At 36.4% G+C, this 23,521-nt stretch overlaps 1 protein-coding gene across 1 annotated transcript in view; it reads right to left on the bottom strand.

Moving 5' to 3' along the window:
* OCA2 (OCA2 melanosomal transmembrane protein) overlaps window positions 1-23,521 on the bottom strand; it is a 159,409-nt gene that overhangs the window by 105,741 nt on the left and 30,147 nt on the right. Inside the window, exons 6-11 of the mRNA XM_066571574.1 lie at window positions 19,157-19,311; window positions 18,597-18,679; window positions 18,101-18,254; window positions 2,134-2,205; window positions 1,239-1,304; window positions 91-147 (exon numbers count right to left, since the gene is read on the bottom strand). Of these exons, the coding sequence (XP_066427671.1) occupies window positions 91-147; window positions 1,239-1,304; window positions 2,134-2,205; window positions 18,101-18,254; window positions 18,597-18,679; window positions 19,157-19,311 (587 nt within the window). The remainder of the gene's footprint in view (window positions 1-90; window positions 148-1,238; window positions 1,305-2,133; window positions 2,206-18,100; window positions 18,255-18,596; window positions 18,680-19,156; window positions 19,312-23,521) is intronic.

The following is a 23,521-nucleotide window of genomic DNA, read 5'->3' as shown; positions in this document are numbered from 1 at the left end:
CTGACCTTAGAAGGGTTCTTTACAATTGTGCTTGGTGTGACAGATTTGAATAAATACTAACTTGATAAATCTAGTACCAAATAAACCCACCTTTACTGCACAGTAGTCAAAGAATCCAGTCTCTGAAAATATGGCCACCAAAACCATCTGCCAAAAGATGGGGAAAAATATAATCACTTGGAACTGATATATAAAAGTAATTGAATTATTACTCAAAACTAAAGCAAAGCAGTTTGTGATACTGACAAATGGACTTCTTATCTGACACAACTTTGAGAATCTAATCACCCTTATATTAGACTATCCACTACAGCTGTCAGATATCTCTAGTTAATACATCGTATGGTGAAATATACTTCTCAACATAAGCAGTCTGTAAATGTCATATGAGTCTAGTTGAATTTCATTTGTAGTGACTAAGTGGGCATCATACATTAAGTACTCAAAGTATCTCTCTTACATCATTAATCAAGAAGAACCAATAAGTGTGTTTGCTCTCTGCATTAATACTCTACAGAGCACAGAAGATAATGGCTTCAAGAAATGCTTGCATTTTCCCACATCTGGGAGGTCTCCTGTCCTTCTGTCTTTGCTCTAAACGTAATTTTTTTTTTGCTTTCTTTTTCTGTGGAGAATGCAAGGAGCAAGGACCAGTGTCAGGAAATAAGAAAAGCTCAGAATGGAAACAGATAATTGTAATTTTGTCTCTGTGTATTGTATATTTTGTGTTATAGTCTAATAGCACTTAGACAATGTTTTTTACCACAAATAGCTCCAGGCAAAGTGATTAAAATAATATATGATTAAAATCTCATCAGATATTACTTCTCCATTTCTGGCTTGCTTTTTCGTAGCTTCAGACAAAACAGTGAGACAGGAAACAACTCTTCCAGCAGAGTGTGTTTGAGGAAGGCTTCGAATAAACAAAATTAAAAAGAAAAATGAGAGTGATAATACTTGACCCTTAAACAGGTCTTTCTGTTTATAAATCCCAAAGATGTTTTTAACATGTTGTCAATACAATTTCACAGATTAAAAAAAAAATTAAAGGATCAACATTTCAAAAGACTCTTTCAGAGGTCTGAGCCTCATCCTTTTTGGTAAATTCCTTAAGACACAAATGTTCGTCATAAGTTGTCTGAGTAAAGTACAATCAACAAAGTGTTCTAAAAGGAAACATCTCTGTACTGAACGTGATTATTTTGGCACATTTAGAGCAAAAGATACATTTTAGTTACCATTCCAAACAATAATGCCAGTGTCTCATAGTCAATCCACTCGACCACTTTGACCATACTTGGCCTCTGCAATCAAAAAATACAATTACAAGTGAATGCCACCTAACTTGTGATTAGCTATGACTTATAAACTCCACTTAATTTATGAACCATTTAAATAAATGTGATGGAAATTAATAAGTGTTCCTACAAGCTACATAAAAAGGACTCTTTATTATTGCCATTACTACTATTATTATTATTACTAATTCAAAGTACTGCTGGTATCCTAAGTCAGTCATTATCAGGCTATTGGTTGGTCTAGTTGTTCCTTACTTAACATTACAGAAATAAAAGATAACCAAATTACATGGTACACTGCAGTTCCCTTTTTGGTAAAAGAACAAAAGCATACCAATTCACCTGTGAACAAACTGGATGGTATTAAAGGGAACATAGTAATGATGTGGTTATGAGAACAACCGAGAAAATCAATCTGATGTTTGACTATATATCAACGAAGAGTAAGCAGCAGGTGAAACAAAGGGGCTGGAACATACAGGCATGAGATGTAATTATTTAGGGTAGTATAAAGTGTATTTCCATTTAGGCTTGCTTGGTAGCCTAACATTACTGAAAATAATAGTGTTAAGCTAACACTGGATTAAGCTGAAAATGGTTGCAGTCAGCTTCCTGCAAATCAGAATAAAAAAGTATCAGCTGATGTTTCTGTACTCCCCTTGTCTACACATTAGTCTGACCTCTTTTCCACCCCAGTTTCTGTCCTACCATTTCTCTTCCTTAAAAAAAACACTGCTTTGCCATGTGCTCAGTAAGAACTGGGCAAATATGGAGATTAATGACACCTGACACCATAGCCAGAGACAAAGGGAGCACTTACAGTTTGGTAACTTACCTCCCCAACAATAGCTAAGGCGGCTAAAGCGGCCAAAGCACCCAGCATGGCTGCAAGGGTCCTGTGAACAATCTGCAACAAAGGATAAGAATGATGATAAAGATGACCACAGACTCCTCCAAGCATCTCCTTACTATTAAATAGGAGGTAGGGAAAGGATAAAACCTCATGTCCACAATTCTTTTCTTGGCTTGCTTGAGGGTTTTTTCCGACTAGAGGATGGTTAATTACTTTGCTATTAAAAAAAACAAACCAACCCACAAAAAAAACCAAAAACCAAATAAAACAAATTTAAGAAATTAAGCAACTAAAGCCTTGACTGTGGAAATGCTGCTAGGAAGTCTCATCTCTAATATCCAGGTAGAGAAGGGACTTCAGCACCAGTTTCTTACATCTGCCAGTAGGTGACCCAAGAAGGAAAGCAATTCATCTTCCCTAACTTAAGGATCAAAAATCCTCGTCCTGTTGGCTTCCCTTCACCTCCCACGGAAAGAAGATGCATGCCCAGGAGGTGATCCATCTCATTCTTAGTAGGGGCTTGTTCAGCAAGTGTGCCTTGAAAATGTGCTTTATTTCTCCAAGAACTCAACTGTAGTTATTCAATCCCCTATGTCTGAAAGATCACAGATTGTGTAAAATAACTCGGCTAAAGTAAGCATGTAATTAATGAAAATCACACTACAAAAGACTGAATCTAATTACCAGCTTTCACTATTAATCTGTTTAAATATTATTCCAACACAAGTTAAAATTATTGTTGAGAAAGAAATAAAAGAGTCTAGAAATATTTCATTTGCCTCTAATTTCATAAGAAATATTTTGCTGATAACAAACAATAGGATGAGAGCATCTCAAGGCTCTCCTCCATGTTTGTAAAGGAAAAGCAAAAAAGGAAAGATTTTGCTTTGTTTTTTCTCCTTGATTACAAATTTTTAATGGAAATGGTAAAGAACTACACAATTTATCAAATTACTAGAAAAATAAATACATAAATTACTAACTCAAGAGTAAAAAAAATTATCTTATTCTCCTGTTTTCCTTAAAAATGCACTGAAGAGTAACCTATTCATGGTTACAAAGCAGGAGATCAGACCAAGATTTTTAAGCCCTACTGACCTACTTGTTCAGAACACAGACTGCAGCTCCCACCAGCTCCTACAGAAATGTGTGTTTTAACTCACTGACTCATTTTTGATTTCCCATTTCAGTGCATTGACATGTACGCACACATACGGCCCTTCTGGTTCTGCAAAGGTGGGAAGCATTTGATAACATTCCATAGCTCTTCTGGCTGGAAAGCAGGTACAGCAATTAGAATTTACAGCTCTCTCCAATACGAGATGCCAAGCAGAGCTGTCCATTAAGGAAGGGGATCAGCTTCTCAGCAGAGCAAAGCTCTAGTGTAGGCTGCAGGGAAATCCTCAGCTGTCCTCAAACTGAAGGTTTTCTCCTCATGCAATCCCCACCCACATTAGGTGGCTCTTTTGCAGTTCTCAGAAAGATATCTTAGGTTTTCTGAAATTTGTTTAGCTACAGATTTTTTGCATATTTTCACATAAGCACTTTTGTTGTCACTGTTGTGTGCTTAATTGCTTGCATTGAGTTGACTGCAGTTTCAGTTTCCAAGAGTTTGCTGTCACCTATGGGTGAAGTTGGCTTTAATTTTTGCAGAAAGAAACTGAACAAATTAAGTCATCTGTCAGTTCCTTCATTCTGGTGGTTTTTCAAGAAGGATATACAAAGGTATATCCTGAAGAATGAACAAGGTGCAAAGCTTTATTAGAAAAAACTTAGTAAATGTACAACTCTCCATTCCAGTAAGCTATCAAATAAAAGTCATAAAGTAATGTAAAGCCTAGAAAGAACACTTATGTAAACTCTGAGATCTGTAAATATTCAAAATTTGATATTTAGGAAGCTTAAGGAAAATATAGATTACTCTCTTTAATTTTCTTTTCACAGAAAATAAACCCCAAACAAATAACATATTTGCACAGGTATTTTTAAAAACTTACAAATATAGAAGTTAGGAGGTGAAGGTTACGAGTTCTGACATTCTTTGAACCACAAATCCATCTAATAAACATTTGGAGGGCTTTATATCAAATGAAATTCCATTATTATTCTTTTGAAAAATACCACAGATGAGCCAACCCTTTTGAAGATTGGCAGGAGGATGAGTATCTTTTCAGGATGATTCTTGGAGTGTATCCATAAACAACAGCTCAGGTAGAGAATTGAAAGAGCTTAAAAATAAATTAAGACAGAGACTTAATCCCAGGAAAGCTGAGAGATTTAGTGGACTTCAGATCTAAAGACATTTTTAAAGGTTACGTGAAAAATCATGTGTATACATCTGATTGTTCTCTCACTTGAAAAAGGGCGTATCCTTGTGCAATGACCACGGAGATGAGAAAGACAGGACTGATGAGGGGGAAGATACAAGACTTTTAGTGTATCAGTTTGTATGCTAGAGCTCCCCACCTCCCATTTCAACTGCAAACCTTAAAAACTCTTTGCAAAAAGGGCATTCACCATCACCTTTACTTTTGTCTGAAGAATACCTAGCAGTGCTGACCCACTGCAACAGCAAAGGATAGGGCTCTTGCCTTTGTCAAAGGGACAGTAATACCATTACAAAGTGCTACTGAAAATAATGCAGTCCAGATTTCACTCTTTACAAAGCAGGATTCAGTTTAGAGCTCACTGTTATGGGACATTACAAGTCTAAGAGATGAAGAGATTGAAAAAAATAGGGAATGGATATTTACAGTATTTTATATTAAAAAAATGGAAATACCCAAAGCTGCAACAGTGAAACAACAGTGTCAACAACATAGGTGTGTTGATAACAACCTCATAGAGTCAGTCAGAATAAGCAAAAACTAGGAAAGGCTACTATAGCAATTTTGTTTCATAATTCTCTGTAGAAAGTTCGTCTCATGATTGCCTGCTGTGTGATAAACACAATGTGCTGAATGCTGATTCTAGTAGTTTCCATACTCTTAAGTCATGAGTTCATTTTAAAGTAAGACATTAAAGCTACCCAAATAATTTATGCCACAAGTCTTTTTGCTTGATATTAATTAACAATATACAGTTGCAGAACTATAATGCAAATTGGATTTAGAAAGCCTAGACCTTTCCCAGATTTAAATTTCTTTATCTATTTGAAAGTGCTTTGGAATTTTTGCACTGAGTTCATCAAACAATTTGGTAGACTGTAACAGCATCATTTTAAAAATTATTCTGAATTCTAAACCCTAAATCTTGTATGGTGTTCCAGGAGGCAAAAGAAAATATTTAGAAGACATTTGAGTGACAACCTGGGTGCTATTTCAGAGCATATCTTTCCCAGCTGAAATCCAGGACACATGCATTTCTATAATGCATTTCTGAAGATATTTGGTAAATGATATATCATACCAAGTATTTTATTTCCAGAAGTCCTTTAAGTCATAAATAGCAGTTGAAATATAAGTGTCAATGATTTTAATGTAAAGCTTCAAACAAAACCCATATTCATTTCTTATCCATTTTGTCTCCAGTGAAGCCTGTTTTATTGAACTTATTTTACTGATAAATTAATTTACATTTGATAGAGTGGCAACACTGCATTTCAATAAGTTATCACCAAACCTATATCCACATATGAGTTTTATGTATTTTTCACCTACGTTCAGAATAGCTGAGATCTTCCTTATAAAATCAACAGCCAAATCCCTCTTAGACTTTATAAAGTCTCTAGTTTATTTCTTTATTCTCAGGTGACAAAGAGGGGGAGAAATATAACTTACCCTAGGATAGCTTTTTTTTCTGACTTTATGTTTTGTATGTATTCCTTTTTATGTTTTAATAAGGATTGATTTGGTTAAAATAAAACAACCTCAGCAGTGGAAGAGGGTTTTTTCCACAGTTTTTCCCAAAGATAATCAAGACACTATTAGCCTAAGTGCCTCTGAAAATGTGCTCCTCAGTCACATCCCTTGATGGAGTTATCTTATGCTTATGCTGTCATGTATTTTACAAATTTTGGTGGTCTGTTTTCCTTGGACTATTCCAGTTGTTTTAGCAGGATACAGATGAAACTTCAGTCTTTCATGGCTACACATATTTGATTCACTCTTAAATGGATTCAAAAAACCCCACATTTTGGAAAATTAATGCAGAAGTCTAACACTAGCATCAAAAGCTGTAATCAAAAATGGAAATTGCAGAAAAACAATGGTAATTTAGCTTTAAAATTTAGATAATTTTTCCTAACTGTCAAGTAACATGACTGAAAATATGGGCTTATGATAGAAAACAAGGGTAAAAAAAAAAGCCTTTAAATACTTTGAACTAACTCTGCCTTGCTGTAGATCCACTTCAAAGCTGAATGTCACCAAATTCTTAAACCATGGAAATTTTCTTTATTTCTGGCAAATTTTAAAATCTGGACACAACAAAGCAACAGACTAGAACTATAGGATATAGTCAGATACAAAGGAGTTCAGTGTAGAAGAAATTTTGTGATGCCAGACATATTTATTTGATTTTCCACACGCTTACCTCTGGTAAAGAGACTGACCAGTACCAGTTAGTGAAAGCATAGCAGCATATCTCCCCTTCAGCTGGTGATGGCAGCTAATGTTTTAGCTGTCTTCACCCTCCTGCCCCCAGTTTGCTCCTGACACCAGCTCTGCAGAAGCAGTTCTGCAGCTCCTTCAGCCTTGGGGCACTGTGTCCAGCACATGGGAACCCCTCACAGGGGATGTGCTCAACAGCTTGTGCAAAATGAATGACAACAGAAGATTAATTGCCTTAGAATTACCTAGGTAAGCAGTAGAAAGTAAACTCTGTAGGGATTTTAAAGAGGCAAAAAGGAGCTGCTTCACATAGCTTAGAAAGTGTGACATGCTGGTGCAGTGTGCAGGGATGGGCTAAAGCAATTCTTGAGGTAAGCATGTAAGGCACACTGGTGAAAGATTATGTGCATCAAGAATCCCAAAGTGACTCAAAGCATCACAAAAATCTGTGACAACAAGAACAGCTATTTGCATCTTTGTCTGAAGATTAGGACTCTATCTAAATGTATTCCATACATACAGGCATTAATCGTAAAATAACACTTTACACTAGGTTAAATATTTAGAAAATCTAATAATGAATCTCATTTTTATAAGTCAAAATATGTCAAAACTGCATCACTGTACATAAGTATGTCTTGCAAGGGAAAAAAAATCCGGGACCAAAAGTTTACTCATTTTAAGAAATCCATGGTGAATCAATATTATAGTATTGCCATTTGCATGAAATGTGTGACCAAGACCAGTTAAGAGAAATCTGAAGAAATCTGTGGATTTAGAAACACTATCATATCTTAGTACTAACATGCATTCTTATTAATTCTTTGCATAATAAATATTTATGCCTGTAACTGTGAAAATAATATTCCATATATATTCATATATATGGAATATATATTCAATAAGCTCTTTTTAAAGACAAATACCCAACCTAAATTGTTATTTTTAAATGGAAACACTAGACTCTGTAGCAAATTTTATAATTTCTGAACATCTACTCAACCCTGAGGAAAGAAAGCACCCATCTATGATATTCTGCTATAATAACTATTTCTGCCTAGATTGTGTGCCAAATTACTTGTTCTGATTTAATGTCAGTGGAGGAGTCCTGGTAGAAACAACCCTGCCTTAGGGGAAGTCATGGAAGGCAACAGTTTGTCACTTTCTAATACAATGCTGCTCAATATAAAACCTATACAAGATGATTGTCTTAAATAGAAAGTGATTAAAAGTAATACTATATGGTCTCCAAGTAAATGCCTGTCTTAGTTCACTTTTATCCCTATGATACGTGTGCTGGTTTTTGCCAGGGTAGAGCTAGTTTTCTTCACTGCCCTGGAAGAGGGCAGTGTTTTGGATATGTGTTGAACATAGGGCTGATAATGTAGAGGTGCTTTTGTCATTGTTGAGCAGGGCTTGTGCAGAGCCAAAGCCTTTTCTGCTTTTCCTACTGCATGCTGATGAGCAGACTATGGATGCGTGGGAGATTGTGAGCCAGGACAGCTGACCCCAACAGACCAAAGGGATATTCCAGACTATATGACATCATGATCAGTGCATAAAGAGGGGGGAAGAAGGAGGAAGGAGGGGCATTTGGATTGGTGGTGTTTGCCTTCCCAAGTTCTGTATGATGGGGCCCTGCACTCCTGGAGATGGCTAAATGCCTTCCTGCCCTTGGGAAGAAGTGAAGTAATTCCTTGTTTTTCTTTGGTTGCATGCAGCTTCCACTTTCCTTATTAAACTGTCTTTATCACAATCCATGAGTTTTCTAGCTTTTGTCCTTTCAATTTTTTCTGTGATCCCTCTGGTGGGGGACTGAAGAAGCAGTTCCTGGGGCTTGGATGCTGGCTGGGATTAAACTACAGCAGCACATTAACTAGAACAAGTTAAGAAATACAAGGTAAGGATATCTTACAATTCTTGTCTAGGATAGGCAGTCCTGAAGTCCTGTGATTAAGTAACTGCATTAAGCTAACATCAATTTTTTCTATACATAAAACAATGCAGAGAGAGAATCGGGGAGAGAGATAGGCAGAGAAAGAGATTTAAGAAATAAAATTATTTCCTGTGAATAAATTACCAGATTAATTAATTCCCCTCTTCTATGTCAAAAATCTGTAGGCTGATTCTAGATTCTGCAGAGATATTTGTTACTCCAAAGCTCTGTCAAAGGCTTTGAATGAACAAAGTGTACAATTTACAATCTTTTCAGAGTCTATGAGTTTTCTTCCTCAGCTATATTACTGTTTGCTGTTTGTAGAGAAAACTGAATGACTGAAGCTTCATGCTGATATGGAGCATTGGATTAACTGGTTCAAAGAGATCTTTGAATGATGCAAACAAAAATATGATGCATGAGATGAAACAAACTATTGAATTTTCATGCCTTAGAAACTTGAGGAAAAAGTAAAGCTGGAGAAAAGAGCGTAGAACTAGAAAGGAAGGGGGGAAGTATCATTTGTAGAGATGATGGACAGAGGACCCAGAAGAGGGTGTAATTCTATGAGATGAGGGTTGAAATGACTGCTAAATTGAGTTTTGTCTTGAAATAACCTCTCAACTCAGAATATTAAGGTAAAGAGGGATAAAAAGATAATATTTCTATCAGAAATAGCTAGCTAATATTTCTATCAGAATCGTACAAAAGAGAGAAGTTTGCCATACCTATATCACTACAGTCATAAGTGGATGTTTTCCAGATTCAACATGTTGGAATGGTTCTGATGTTATAAGAAAATCCTTTTTATATATCTCCAGAAAACTCCAAAAGGTACTATCCAGTAACATCTGATAGCTTGATAGCCCCTCTGAGTCAAATTTTAAAAGCAAATCTGTACTTGGTATGAATTTTGGGATTTTGCCTTGTTACAGAAGTGGACAGATAGAGAAATGAACAAATTCATGTTCTGTAAATCAGGACCTTCAATCCAGTCATATTAATAGAAAGGTGAGCCCTGCAGAAAGAGAGGATAGTGATCATTTTTATGTGCCAAGGCACTCATTCCTGAAATATTTTAGCTACATAAAGCATGTTCTACATGACTTAAGTAAAGAGATCTGGTCATGAGCCAGTAAAGAACCAAGAAGAAAATAAACCAAACTGCTTCTGTGGGCCAACATGATCAAAGCCATTGTTTACCTACAGGCTGGCCTAGGAACAAGCTTTCAGTCTTGCAAGGGTCAATCTAGTTCTCCAGCACCTACCTCAGCAGGCTTTGCTGACTCCATCCACTCCAGGTACTTTGATAGCATTCCCAATGCACACCCTCATTCTTTGTGTCCTAAAGGCACTTGTGAGGACTGAGATGCTCAATTCCATTTACAGTCTCTGAACACTTTCTGAAACTGAAGAAGATGCCACCATTTGTATTTTCCCAGTTGTCTCAGTTATCTCTATTCTTGAGACTAATAAGACTGGGAATTTCTAGTAAATAAATGACATGAACCAAATAATGAAATTTTACCCTTCCAGTCTGAATTTTTGTCAGCCCTCTTAAAATAGTAGGTTAATAAATCATACAGAAACACAGCCATGCACTATGAACAGTAGAGCAAGCTGCAGTACTTGCACTACTTTTACAGGGAACTTTCTGCTCTAGCTAGCAGTTCCTCTGGAGTGTCTTTCATCCCTAACATCTCCTGTCTTTTTTCACTGCACTTTTCTGCTCTGAATTTTTATCCTCTTTAAATCATGTCATCATATCTCCCTTCAAGCCTGCCCCCTACACTTTCAGATTTTCTCTCACTTTTGCCTTTGCTCTTGCTGAAGGAAGACACCATTTGAGGCCCCAGAAAGATCTGAGTGGTTCTCATCCCTGTTTGTGTGCATTAGAGGAGTTCTAACAACTTGTTAAAATTTTAAGACTTCATCGCTCTCTACCCTCTGGTTGCCGTAGGCAGGGTAGAAGCTGAACGGCAGCATTCAATTAAGCTAATTTAATGTTCTGTTCCTTCTCTCAAATAGAAAGGAAACACACCAATCCACAAAAAAATAGTATGCAAGGCAGGGCAAAACATTTGTATTTGCCAGTCTTTCACAAATTGAACAAAATACAGTTCAAAATTAGGTTTTAAAGGCACAGAAATTAGCAAACAGCCATTTGGAAATTAGTTTTTGCATCTAGTGTTGAAAATATGAGTGCTATTATTTCAAAAAATAGCATTCTGTGAAAAGAGAAGCCTGACAACACCTTTCAAAGCAGACAATCCTATCTAGTCCTTAGAATAGTGAGCAGCACCATCCAGTGGCAATTTTTTTCCTATTTCATTCTTAATTAAAGACAGTTTACATGCTACTGAAGTACCACAGCACCCAAAAGGAGTGTTTTCTTTAAAACACACATATTCAGAGCACAGCCAGACTTCTACAAAGATAGATCTAACAATTAGGCAGGCAATAGTCAGTGTAAAATCAATATTCATATTGGATTAATAATACAAAATTGTTATTATGACATTTCAAGCTGTGATCCAGCCGGGGATTTTGCTTGCTATTATATTGCATTTTTGTTTTAATTTAAACCCATCCCTTCTTTGTGTTACAGAATTTTTCTTCCCTCAAGCTCTCTTCCCTTTGCTGTAGCTAGGGCAGGTAAAAATGGCTAGTTTATCTTACTGGTGCTGGCTCTGTCCTTTTATACCCTCCTTATTGTTGGCAGTGGCTCTACTCTAAACAAGCAATAGAAATCCTGGCACCTTGAGGGTACTGATAAAAGTCCTCCTCACAAGGAGCAACTTGCAATGCTCCTGCACAGCAACTTGAAAGTAATTCTGAGCATCTCAAAATGTACTGAGATCAAAATACAGAGAGGTCACAGCCTCCTCCTCAATTAGGGAAAGGCATTTGGGAATTGTCTGCACTGCTTAATCGGTAGCTCAGTAGCAGGCTGTTCTCTCTGGAAGAATATATAGGGTACCACTTGTTGAATACTTCTCTCTGGGAAACAGGATAGATGGATCTGTCCTGTGTCTGGATCTCCTTGTTCAATCCAGGCATCCAGCATCTACCTCAGCAAGCTTTACTGCACACCCTCAGTTTATGTCCTAAAACCAGTTCTCGTGGGGATGGCAAGAGTGGCCTCATCAAAGTGCACAGTTTCAGCTGGGGAGCTATGGAGGGAAATGGACTTTTGAATGGTAAAAGTGCTTTAGAGTTATGGGGACTCCAAACAAGATCCAAAACCATTTGTTACCCAGGGCAGATGAGGTTAGACTGTTCCAGAGGAAGCTCAATTTCTATTTAAGGTAAGTTTTACTACTGGATTTTATGTTTAGGTTTCATTACCCTGATTTAGGTTCTGTACAACCCTCAGAGTCCCAGTATTTAAAATTTCTGGGTTCTTTTACTCCCTACCACACCCAGACGGTGAGGCAGATAAGAGGAAACTTTTATTCTTGCCCAGGGAGGAATGGTTTGGACTCTTATTAAGGAGAGTATAAGGTTTGTTCTGATAATCTATCCTTAATTTTCTGGCAACCCTAAAGCACTGTTTTAATTCTTCTTCACAATTTTTTTTTAATCCTAAAACAAATAAAATCCATAGCAGCAGGAATATATTCTCTCTGACAAAAGGCGAGGGAGTGCTTCAGCTACTATTTCCTTTTACACATGGTCTTCTCCAATAACTGCTATGGATTTTCTTCTGCTCTTTGCTACCAGTCTTTTGGAAGGACATATGTGGAGGTGGGAACATTCTAATCCACACTTTTCTCAGTCTGTATCTAAAGATAGATCAATACAAGAATGGGTGGGAAGTCAGAAGCCATGCTGACTAAGCTGATCACTTCTGTGATCAGTCACATTTTCTGTTACTTTCCTTATCAGAAAAAAATATTCCTTAAGATTAGGGATATTTCTATCACTTAATGTTATGCTTCATAATAGCCAAGGACTGTTTCTTCTCTTTTCCTATTCTCTCTCTAAAGCATAATTTTTTTGATAAAAAATCTGGACTGTGTGAGTATACACTGCAGAAATAACCCCTTATTCCAGTTGTAAAAATGTTTCCTGCCAGTAAACACTGGTTCAACCAGCCTGAAATGACAGAAAAATGGTCAGACTAAAATCACATAAAATTTTAGTTCTCTGGAACTAATTTCTGCTTGTTATATACTATTAAAAATCACTCTGATATGAGTTAAAGAAATTAAGCTTAGGGGATGTTTATTCATAATTTAAGTTAGTTAATAATAAAAAAGTAATATGAGAGAAACTGACACATTCCATTTACCTTAAAGTAATTTAAATTGTGATTATAAGCCCATACTTCATGTTAGTAAGAAACTAAAGCTTTAAAGGCCAGATCTTGCACTTTCAAGTATTTGTGTTTTAAGAATACAGATATGTAAATGTCATTCAAGATGTCAGATCATTAAAATGCCACTTAAAAGATCCTGGCAAGATCTTTCTTAGTGCTAATTACAAGATAGTGTATGAAGATCAATAACATCATTTGTTTTAAGTCCTATGGAGACTCTCATAGAATTTCTGATACTTGCTTTTCTGCTATTTTTTATACACTTTTCTGCTATTTCCTATGTTATTGGTATCTCTTATGTTTTCTTCAATTTTTTTAAATTAACTTTGTATAATAAATGTTATTTTGCCTTTTCTCCTGATTAAATGTAATGTTTTACAAAATAGCTTTTAAAAGGCAATTAACTTTCACATTTGCTTCTGCTCATTCAAGTATCATAAACAGCTAACACTGCATTTTAACACACAACACAAAACAAATATATTATTAGGGAAAAGTGTTGGACAAGGGCACACATTAATTCATTTCAATTAATGAGCTCTATCCTTTAATAATTGATGCCTAGCATTCCTCCTTGCATATTTCTAATTAATGCAGCTTCAACATAGCTGCAAATATGCAGTTAATAATTACAAATAAGAGCTTTATAAATTAAAAACTTTTTTGCATACCAGCAAAACTTTAATATTTTAACAGATATTTTATGATATAGATGGGTGGATAGATTTCTCTTTAGTATAACCAGGGTATTATCCCATTTTTTTCTAGACAAAAACAGGGACAAGATAACTGTATTTCTCTGATATCTAACAAATCTGTCTAACTGATAGCTAACAATGAGATTTTATCTGCACTACTTTTCCTTGACCATGCCTCATGACCAGAAATGATACATCATTCAGTTAATGAGCTACAAGTAATCACTTTAGTCACATAGGAAAATGCTTTTCTGGAAGAAATTATGGAAATCAAACAAGGCAAAGGATCAAATAGTTTCAGCTGAAAGAAAAAGGTGTTTGGAGCAGGGGTTTATAAAAATTAAATTTTCTATTTTTTTTTCAAGTTTACAGTCAAGAGAGTACATGCATTTTGAGGATCAAAAATAGAAAAAGCCTGTCTGAAAATGCATTGTAAACTGATTTAAGACAGCAACATCAGTGTAGAACTCTGTACATCCACCTTTTACACCAGATGTCCTGTAGACCAATGTGAAAACATACTTGTAACCCATTTTAACCAGTGTTTCCACAGTAATCCTGAAGGGTCAGACAGAAGAGCTGAGATCAACAAAAGTAAACTTGCCACTCTTTCTTTTTCTTTCCTTCCTTTTCTTTCTTTCTTTCTTTCTTTCTTTCTTCCTTTCCTTTATTTATTTTCTTCCTTTCTTTCTATTTTAACATTAAGTTTTTTAATTTCCTGTGCAGTTTATGCTTTCAAGAACAAAATTAAATACTTTGTGGTTTTCAACAAGTCTATAAAATGGTATAGATTAGATCAAAGCAGAAGCACTACAAGAAGCTGAATGTTTTTCTCCTTTGGGACAAGGGAAGGGAATAGGAGACTGAAATGCTAAGAGGGAACAGATTGATATTTGAAGAAAATAACTTTCAAGAGAATTAACCTCTAATGAAAGAACAGATGATTGCATAAAGGTAAAAAAAAAAAAAAAAAGAAAATAGCCCATAAACTCCAAACAAAAAACTAAGACATGATCAAGGGAGTCAACAGCAATATAAAAAATTTCAGCAGTAGAGTAGCAGAATTGTGAAGTAAGAGAATATTCATATTTGGTGTTCCTCAGGGTTCTGTGCTGGGGCCAGTTCTGTTTAATGTTTTTATTGATGACATGGATGAGGGTTTAGAGTCCTTTATTAGCAAATTTGCAGATGACACTAAGCTGGGAGCGTGTGTGGATCTGTTAGAGGGACGGAGGGCTTTGCAGAGGGACTTGGAACGGTTGGAGGGATGGGCAGAATCCAATGGGATGAAGTTCAATAAGTCCAAGTGCCGAGTCCTGCACTTTGGCCACAATAACCCCCTGCAACGATATAAGCTGGGGACAGTGTGGCTGGACAGTGCTCAGGAGGAAAGGGACCTGGGGGTGCTGGTTGACAGTCGGCTGAACATGAACCAGCAGTGTGCCCAGGTGGCCAAGAAGGCCAATGGCATCCTGGCCAGTATCATGAACAGTGTGGCCAGCAGGAGCAGGGAGGTCATTCTTCCCCTGTACTCAGCACTGGTGAGGCCACACCTTGAGTATTGCGTCCAATTCTGGGCCCCTCACTTTAGGAGGGACGTTGAGATGCTTGAGCGTGTCCAAAGGAGAGCAACGAGGCTGGTGAGGGGCTTGGAACACAAGCCATATGAAGAGCGACTGAGGGAGCTGGGGTTGTTCAGCCTGGAGAAAAGGAGACTCAGGGGTGACCTTATCACTCTCTTCAGCTTCCTGAAGGGTAGCTGTGGTGAGCTGGGGGTCGGTCTCTTTCTCCGGGCAACAACCGACAGAACAAGAGGACACAGTCTCAAGCTGCGCCAAGGGAGATGCAAGCTAGAAATAAGGAGGAAGTATTTTACAGAAAGAGTAGTCAAATACTGGAATCATCTACCCAGGGAGGTCGTGGAGTCACCATCCCTCGAAGAGTTTAAAAAAAGACTGGATGTGGCACTTGGTGCCATGATCTAGTTGAGGTATTAGAACATGGGTTGGACTCGATGATCTTAAAGGTCTCTTCCAACCTAGAATTTCTGTGTGATTCTGTGTGATTCTGTGTTAAGCCTGAAACTAGAAGTCACTGGAAATTAAAGAGGAAAATGGGCATCTTATTCTATGAGAAACATATTTGGTTTTTATGAATACATAGCATGGAATCAGTTTCAAAAGAAACAACACTGAGAATCAATGCCCAAAGAAATGAAGTTCAACAGCTTGTTTTGTGAAGAATAGCACATCCTGAGACCTCCACTGACTTGCACAGTCCCTGGTGACTGAGGTAGCAAAGACCAAGAGGAGGAGGCAAGAAAAGATTAAAACGTGAGTACAGTGAGAATGAGGAGGCTGTGGGCAAGATTTACCATTCATGCTTGGGAAAAATGGGCTGTGCTGGAGGAAATAGAGGCTCTTGTGATTTGTAACATATAAAATGTTTCCTTTTTCTTCATTTTTAAAGAAAATATAGCTCTAAAACTGGTTTGGATGTCCACTGAATTTGAAGCTGTATTGCAAATAATAATTAATAAAATAGAGGAAAATAATAAAGACTGATAAAAGATGGGGAGCAGCAACACCAAAAGTTAAAATCTATCTCTTTAAAAAATTAAAGAGGTAGTTTCTGCAGTAACATTGATTTCTCCAACAGTGATAACAGCTAAAGGGATAGAGAGTGCAATGTGTTGAGAAAGCAGGACTTCAGGCATTGAAGTTATAAATACTGAATATGATGAAAGCCAGTATTACATATTCCAACAATATTAGCATCCATTGCTTGCAAGAAATCCACAAGGGAACCATAGAACTCAAAAACAAAGTTTAGAATTTACTCTTGTTGTAGCATTTGTCATTTCTATAGATGCTATGGAGAAAATAACTAATATTATGATGCAATATGTAGCTTTTCACACTCTAAATTTCAAAAAAGTTTACTTATGAGAACCTATTTCTGCTTTTGAATTTGGAGAAATAATTTTTCAGCCAACAATAGAAATCTTTCCCTGATATTTTCACAGAAAAAATAATTTAATGGGTTGGTTTAAGTCTTTTTCCTAAAAGTAACAGGAAAACTAATTCTTTCTTTGGCTCTGTTTTTTAGTTTCAAGTCTTCATTTCCTTTTCCACATTAATTTTTCCAAAGCAGATTTTCAGGATGCAAACACAAAACCCCCCGTCGCTTATATTTAAAACGTGATGTTTTTGCAAATGCTGAAAGGTTGCATAGTAGGGGTTGGGGGTTTAGGGGTGGGGAATTTTGTTTGGTTCAGCTTTTTTGAAAAAATAAGTTGCATTTAAAAGTATTAAGACTATTTTGGGGCTTTGCTGCATGCCTACACATACTTACAGAAAAATCTAGTCCAATCCCCCTCTACATTTAACATAATGTCTCTTTGTTCATTTACAATGTACACAGAGGCATTTTTAGGTTTAGAAAGAAATAATTATTGCTGAACAACATAATCTAAATGTCTAAAGCATCTGATGTGTTGTGTGCATCCATTATTGGTATTTGATTAGGTGAAGTTTTACAGCCTTACCATTTCAATGGGGAACGGGGTGAAAAGCTCAAAATATGCAATGGATGTGGAAGGAAAATGAGCATGCTGGACATATGTACTGCGGAGTACCTTGTAGACTTGATTTCATTCATTTCTTAGTTTCATACTAATGTAAATCAGGCCTGATTCAACTCAGAGAATTGACAGTGTGGAGGCTCATATGAATTAAAAATAATTTTTTAAAGTGTTCCTCAACCTTTGGAATTCATTTTAATATAACAGTAAGTGTTTTCATTTCAAAGAATTCAGTTGGAGTCCTATGTTATTTATAATATGTTTTCCATTCTTAGTGTGATACAATGCATTTTTATTTGATTTAGTACCTCAAGGTTTTGTAATGTTGCTGCAATATATGTTAAAAGTTCCCTGTCCCTTGACTTCATGTTAATTCAAGCTCAATTTCCTCTTCAAATAATACAGTTAAAGAATGCCTAAAAGGCACTTATTGAAATATATGTTCATTTTAACCTGTTGAAAGTTGAGGTACCTTAGAGTATGTAAATAACAATATGGTTTTTTTATTTTATCTTATAAAATACTTCAATACTTAAAAACAAATTTTCCACACCTTTTGCAATTCTCACCTATTTTTACTCTCACAACAAAACTTTAATTCTGTTGAAATATTAGAAAACTTATAGAGCCTAATAGAAAAACATACAAGATCACTGTAACATTAAAAGAACTTGGCAGAATCACTTCCAATGCAGAACAATTTCCCCACATGTATCTCATTCATATCATTAGCAACACTGATGGTGCATGAAGTTATATACACATTTTAAAATTATATCAAAGCCCAAGACTGAAAATTCTTCTGGTGCTCCACTTACAGCTTAGGAAAAAAAATGAAATCCAAGTACAAAACTGACTTACTTCCAATATGATCAGCACGTAGACACCTACTAAGATGATGGATGCTACTGTTACTTGTGCCTCTATATTTGCATGAAGGTACTGATGCTTCATGGAGAGAGGAACACTTCCAGACTCCTGAAGGAAAGCTTGAATGTTTATGAAGATGGTGCCTCTGGTGAAAGAAAAAGAAGTTTCATTTATTCCTGGAATGAAATACCTTTTGTTTTATTTGTACATTATTTTATATTGAGTAGTTATTAATATATTTGTTATAGCTTTACAAAAGCAAGCAACTCCTCAAATATCTTCAAACAAACTCTCTCCTTCTAAAAAGTATTGTTTAGAAATTAACTCAAGAAAAAAACAGTCTTGTAAATACTTTCAAAGACCAACAAGAAGTCATCCTTTCCTGCCTTTCTGAAACATGCAGTGATAATTATTTTTAAAATAATATCTTAGTCAAGTCTATGGAAACTGCTCCTTAAATGCATCATTTTTCAGTCTCTTAGCCAACCTGTTTGGTATCTGAAAGGTTCTAGTTGTGAAGATCTGCTGATTTCTTCTTGAACTTAAGGGTAGAGACCAGTTGTATACCACCTGCAAGAGAGTCATATTCAGCAATATCAGCAGAAGTGATATGTCTTTGATAGAGGGTTTTGTTCCTATTTTTCTCTCTTCTGACAATTTTTGTGGTTTTTTGTGGGTCAGGAATAAAATCAGCCTAAATCAGTTCTCCCTGATTAGGTTTGTTATGGATGCTCAGGTTTAATCAAACTAAATCATCCTCATACTCAATCAACGAAGTGAAGGACACCTCCAGGATGTCCTCCAGAGGGAAGATGCCAAAACACATTTTGCACTGAATATAGAGAACAAAATTTTGATGCAGGAAGCCCAGAGAAGCCTTATAAAGGCAAAAGAAAATGCAACTTTAATTACAGTAAGTTTTCTAATGCTGAAAGTGAAACACTTTGAAGCAAGAAGAAGCATGGCCACTTAATCCACACAGTGGTGATGGAAATAAATTATAAAACACATCTCAGAAAAAGTGAAAGAGAATTTAAAGACTGTCACCTGCTGCTGGTGCCTCCTCCTTGATCCTGTGTCTTCACTCTGGCTGATTTGTACGACAATGTATTCCTCTGTTTGCTCATCAACTTGTGCCCCAAATGGGCCTCCTATGTCTAACTTTAACAGAGCAGAATCGTGAAAGTCAGTCAGATTCATAGCTATTAATAAAGTTGTTAAGGTGCAAATTCCCAGTAAAAATAGTGTAGGCTGTACAATTTCCAGGAAAAAAAAATTAGTCAATTTATATTGAAAAAATACTTTCTGCAGCTAAATTTCAGAAATTTTGAAAATAACAAAACCGATGTCTACTTCCTCACCAAGTGGTACTGTTTTGACCAAGTTTCCTAATAAAACAAGAGTTAAAAGTTCAGAACAAATATCTTCTCTAGTGACTTTTGGCTTTTACCTGATGTATCAAAGCTTCAAAATAGCATACAGAAATACACAGAGAGACAGAGGAGTAAGGCTCTTTAAGTACTGGTACTAATGAAAGGCTACACCATTAGCTCAGAAATTTAAACATCACAAAACTTGTACTGGTAAAAACAATGTAGAAACTTCAGAGGATTTTGCCTGATTATTTGCTTTTAGGTCAAAGTTTTGCTCACAATGTTACAAATACTTGAAAGATATTTTCAGCGTCCTTTCAGCTGAAGTACTCACAGACTCTATTGCACTCAGCTCCCTCATCTGCTGCTTTTTTCTTGAGATATCTCACATAAGATATGATCAAACTACATTCCTAGTCTAGTATAATTGAAAGATCAGCCAGCCATGATCCACAAATCCATTGGAAGTCTGGTTCTATTAGTTCCAATACATCTAGGGCTTTTAAAACCTAGATTTGTAATAGTCCACTTCTGGCATGGTTGAAAAAAGCATCCCTGTGGCTTGGTGGGTGGGGAAGGGAGGGAAGAAGGAAAACTGAGCTTTTAAACTCTCCACAGTTTGTTTGTTACAGTAATGGAGCAATATTGTAATTGTTTTGCTCCTGTCTGTGACAGGTAGAAAGCTAAGGCATAAGCAACAAAACAAAAAAAAAGCTAACAAACAAAAATAACTCCTCGGTTTTACACACACGTATTCCATTGAAATCATGAGACTTAATCACATGCTTGAACATCTTATGGTTTTAACATCTAATATTTTATTGAGCATACTACAAAGAGAGAGTAAAATGTACCAGATCATATACCCACCAAAACAATTTTCCCAAAAAGATGCTTTATAGCCCTCAAAACTAAGAGACTTTGACAGGAAAAGATAAAACTCAGGATAGTTAGAGGGCAGTGCTGTGCTCTGTCCTGCTTCCAATGACCCCCAGGGAAGATCATCCATGTTAAGTCAGTGTCTAATGGGGAAAGATTTGGGAGATTATGAGGTCCTTTGGGAACTAGAAAAGAGTAATCTCTCATAGTAAGCAAAAAAAAAAAACCCTAGGTCTGGTACCAGGTGGGCAGCCGATGCATTCAAAGTAAATAAATGCCACCCTGCTTGGCAAGGCAAGCTGAACAAACACCACCAGTGACATTCACATGCCATTAATTAAAGAATTAAGCTCCCAAGCATCTCTTTGCTTAAAGGAATCACACAGGAAAGGATAAAAAAATTATCTCACATGTAACAAATCAGGAGACAAGTCCAGTCTGAAGAATTTACACTCACAATCCTTAGCAAACACAAACAGAAATGACAACAGTTCTCTTGTGTTTCTGAAAGTTTTAAATAAAATTTGGCATGACAGTTTTTCTGTGTCACTAGTTGATATATAATAGGAGTCTCAATAGGACATATATCCATACATTTAACTAGAGACATTCATTAAACCTTCTAGAAGGTCTGCTCACCTGAAGTCATTAACCCTACAATTTGGGACAACTTTTAATAGTCAGTTTTTCACTAGGCATGTAGCCAGTTATGTCTTGAAAAGCTTCAGGTGCATATAATTATGGCAGCTTCCTTTTAAGCAATACTTTTAAAATAAATCCTGTAATTACCTAGATGACACATTCAGGAGCTATTAGAAAGGATGTCTAAAATTAAACCTTATTTTCAAGAAGAGTGGCTCCTTTCTTTTTTTCCTCTACAGATAAGGATACTTTTTCCATTCCATTCTGTGCACTTATAAAACCATTATAAAGAGCCATAGGAAAAAAAAGGGAGAGAGGTTCTCCTTTGATTGCAAGTGCAACAGAACAGCATTCACCAGTCTGCATTGAGGCTCTTAAAACCCATCAGAGTTATCTTTTTCCAAACAATATTTAGGGACTCTGTCATAATTCCATTGTTACACTGCAGCAGATCACAGCCTTTATGAAAGGTGGAATCATAATAAACCAGAAGAAAACTTCAGACATGCTTACATGAAAAAAATATGATTTTTTTAATCAAGTTGAACTTCATAATATTTTTGTTCTGCCTTACCTTGTTTTTATATTTCCTTTAAATTGCCAGAATGTGATTTCCTCTGAATTTTAATCATTCAGATATGGACAACTTTTGGGAAAACTCTCTTTTTACTTCTAATATTCCTTTTTATTCTGCAATTTCAGTATGCTTTTCCTTTCCTGAACTTTTCTTTTGTAATGCGTCCTCCACTGTGCCCCTTTAAAGCAAAAATCTCCCTGGGGAGATTTACAGACAGAGCTGATATTTTTTATTTCACTTCAGCTAAACTGCTTCATTTTGATATAGTTCTATTCTTGAAATCACATTATTGCTGTGAATTAGCCCGTCAAGGGATTTGGGTTTATGTTTGCTCTGTGAAGCATTACACTGTGGCTGTCTGTATTTACACCTGGCACCAGAGCAGGTCTGCTGCTCCCATCTGAACCAAGAGCTGTGTTTCCTGATCCTGGTTTTCTGAAGAGGTTTTGAGGAGTGTGTGACAGTCACCTCATGTTACTTTATTTTTATGTGGCTTATATAGACAACATGATGGAATGGGATGCAGTGGCTGAACATTTAAACTGGTATTCATTCACCACAGGTCCTGCTTCTGTACTTTGGACATCTGCATCTGATGGTTGCTTCCCTAAAATCAGTGATGAAAGGGTGCCTGTAAGATGGAATTCATGGCTTGATTTTGGACTAGCACATGAAGATCAGAATAACTGCTCACGAGGAACATCCATTCTCTCTATTAACTGTAAAGAGAGCCTAGGATGACTAACTTAGGAGTAGCTGAGTCAGTCCCCAAAATACCAAGCCCCTGCTCTACCCTCCATCATGTAATTATTTCCAAATGTACAGAGGCAGGCAAAAAGCTCTGTTTGACAGAGATTCTCTGTTATATTTGCACACAGATGGCTGACTTTATGCTTTCTTTAATATCTATTTGTATATCCTATTCTGTATACTGTAGAATAGACCTTGAGAATGCTATGCCTATGGGTTACTTTTCAAGTTTCTGAGGTAGCTGTACACCATTTATCCTGATTTATGACCGGGTCACTTATGCTAGTTTCTCTAGGATATCACCATTTTAAAGAAGGCCTTTTCCCTGGATCCATTTTTGCATTGTCCTTAACTGGTGTTATTTTCTGCATTGGTATTTGTGCTTTTCTTTTTTTCATTTCCTATCCCTGTTCTCATCTCTGGTGAGGATTTTTCTACATCATCCCTTCCTAACATAACAAGTTAAACTACACACTTCTCTGTCCCTATTGGCTTCCCCATCTGATGAATGCTCTAAGAACTTTTTATTTTCCTCCTTTTTTGAGTGTGAGCAATCAGATCCATTATTGTCTACAGTGGATACATCCTTTCTCTCTGCTCCATCAGTTTGAGAAGTTCTGTAACAAACCAATTTCTACAGCATTTTATCAATTGTGTCTTGAGATTCTGTTTCTTAGCTGCCTCTGCACGTGGTCCTGGTCTTCATCCATCTATTTAACAGCTTGAACATTGCCTGCAGGCCTAAATGCTTAGTACATTTCCAACAACATCAAAAACAGAAACAATTTTTAAATGCTTTCTGCAAGGAAAAATTATGGAGGAGAGTCCCCCAGCAGAGAACTAGAGTTACAAAATAAGAAAATATTCAAAGGAGGAAAAGAATTAAAGGAATTAGAGTGGTTTTGTAATTAATTACATTAATTTTTGCTCCCTGGAGAAGAACCTTCAAGGAAGCTGAAAATTCTGCTAAAATATAGCTATATTCTTTGCCTCACAATCCTTCTTTCTATATATACACCTCTTGCACAGGAGTGGGAAATGTTGTTTTCCGTGTCGCTAATGGTCATGGCATGATTGCATGTTTTCTAGTGACCTTTCCTTGCTCCAACAGTCGCACCAATAACACAAATTCATTAAGAAATCATTCAAACTCATACAACCACAGCAAGGAATTCGATAATAAGGAGTCTT

Source organism: Molothrus aeneus, chromosome 2, assembly GCF_037042795.1.
Source record: "Molothrus aeneus isolate 106 chromosome 2, BPBGC_Maene_1.0, whole genome shotgun sequence".
Lineage (NCBI taxonomy): Eukaryota > Metazoa > Chordata > Aves > Passeriformes > Icteridae > Molothrus > Molothrus aeneus.
This window is presented reverse-complemented; position numbering and strand designations above follow the sequence as displayed.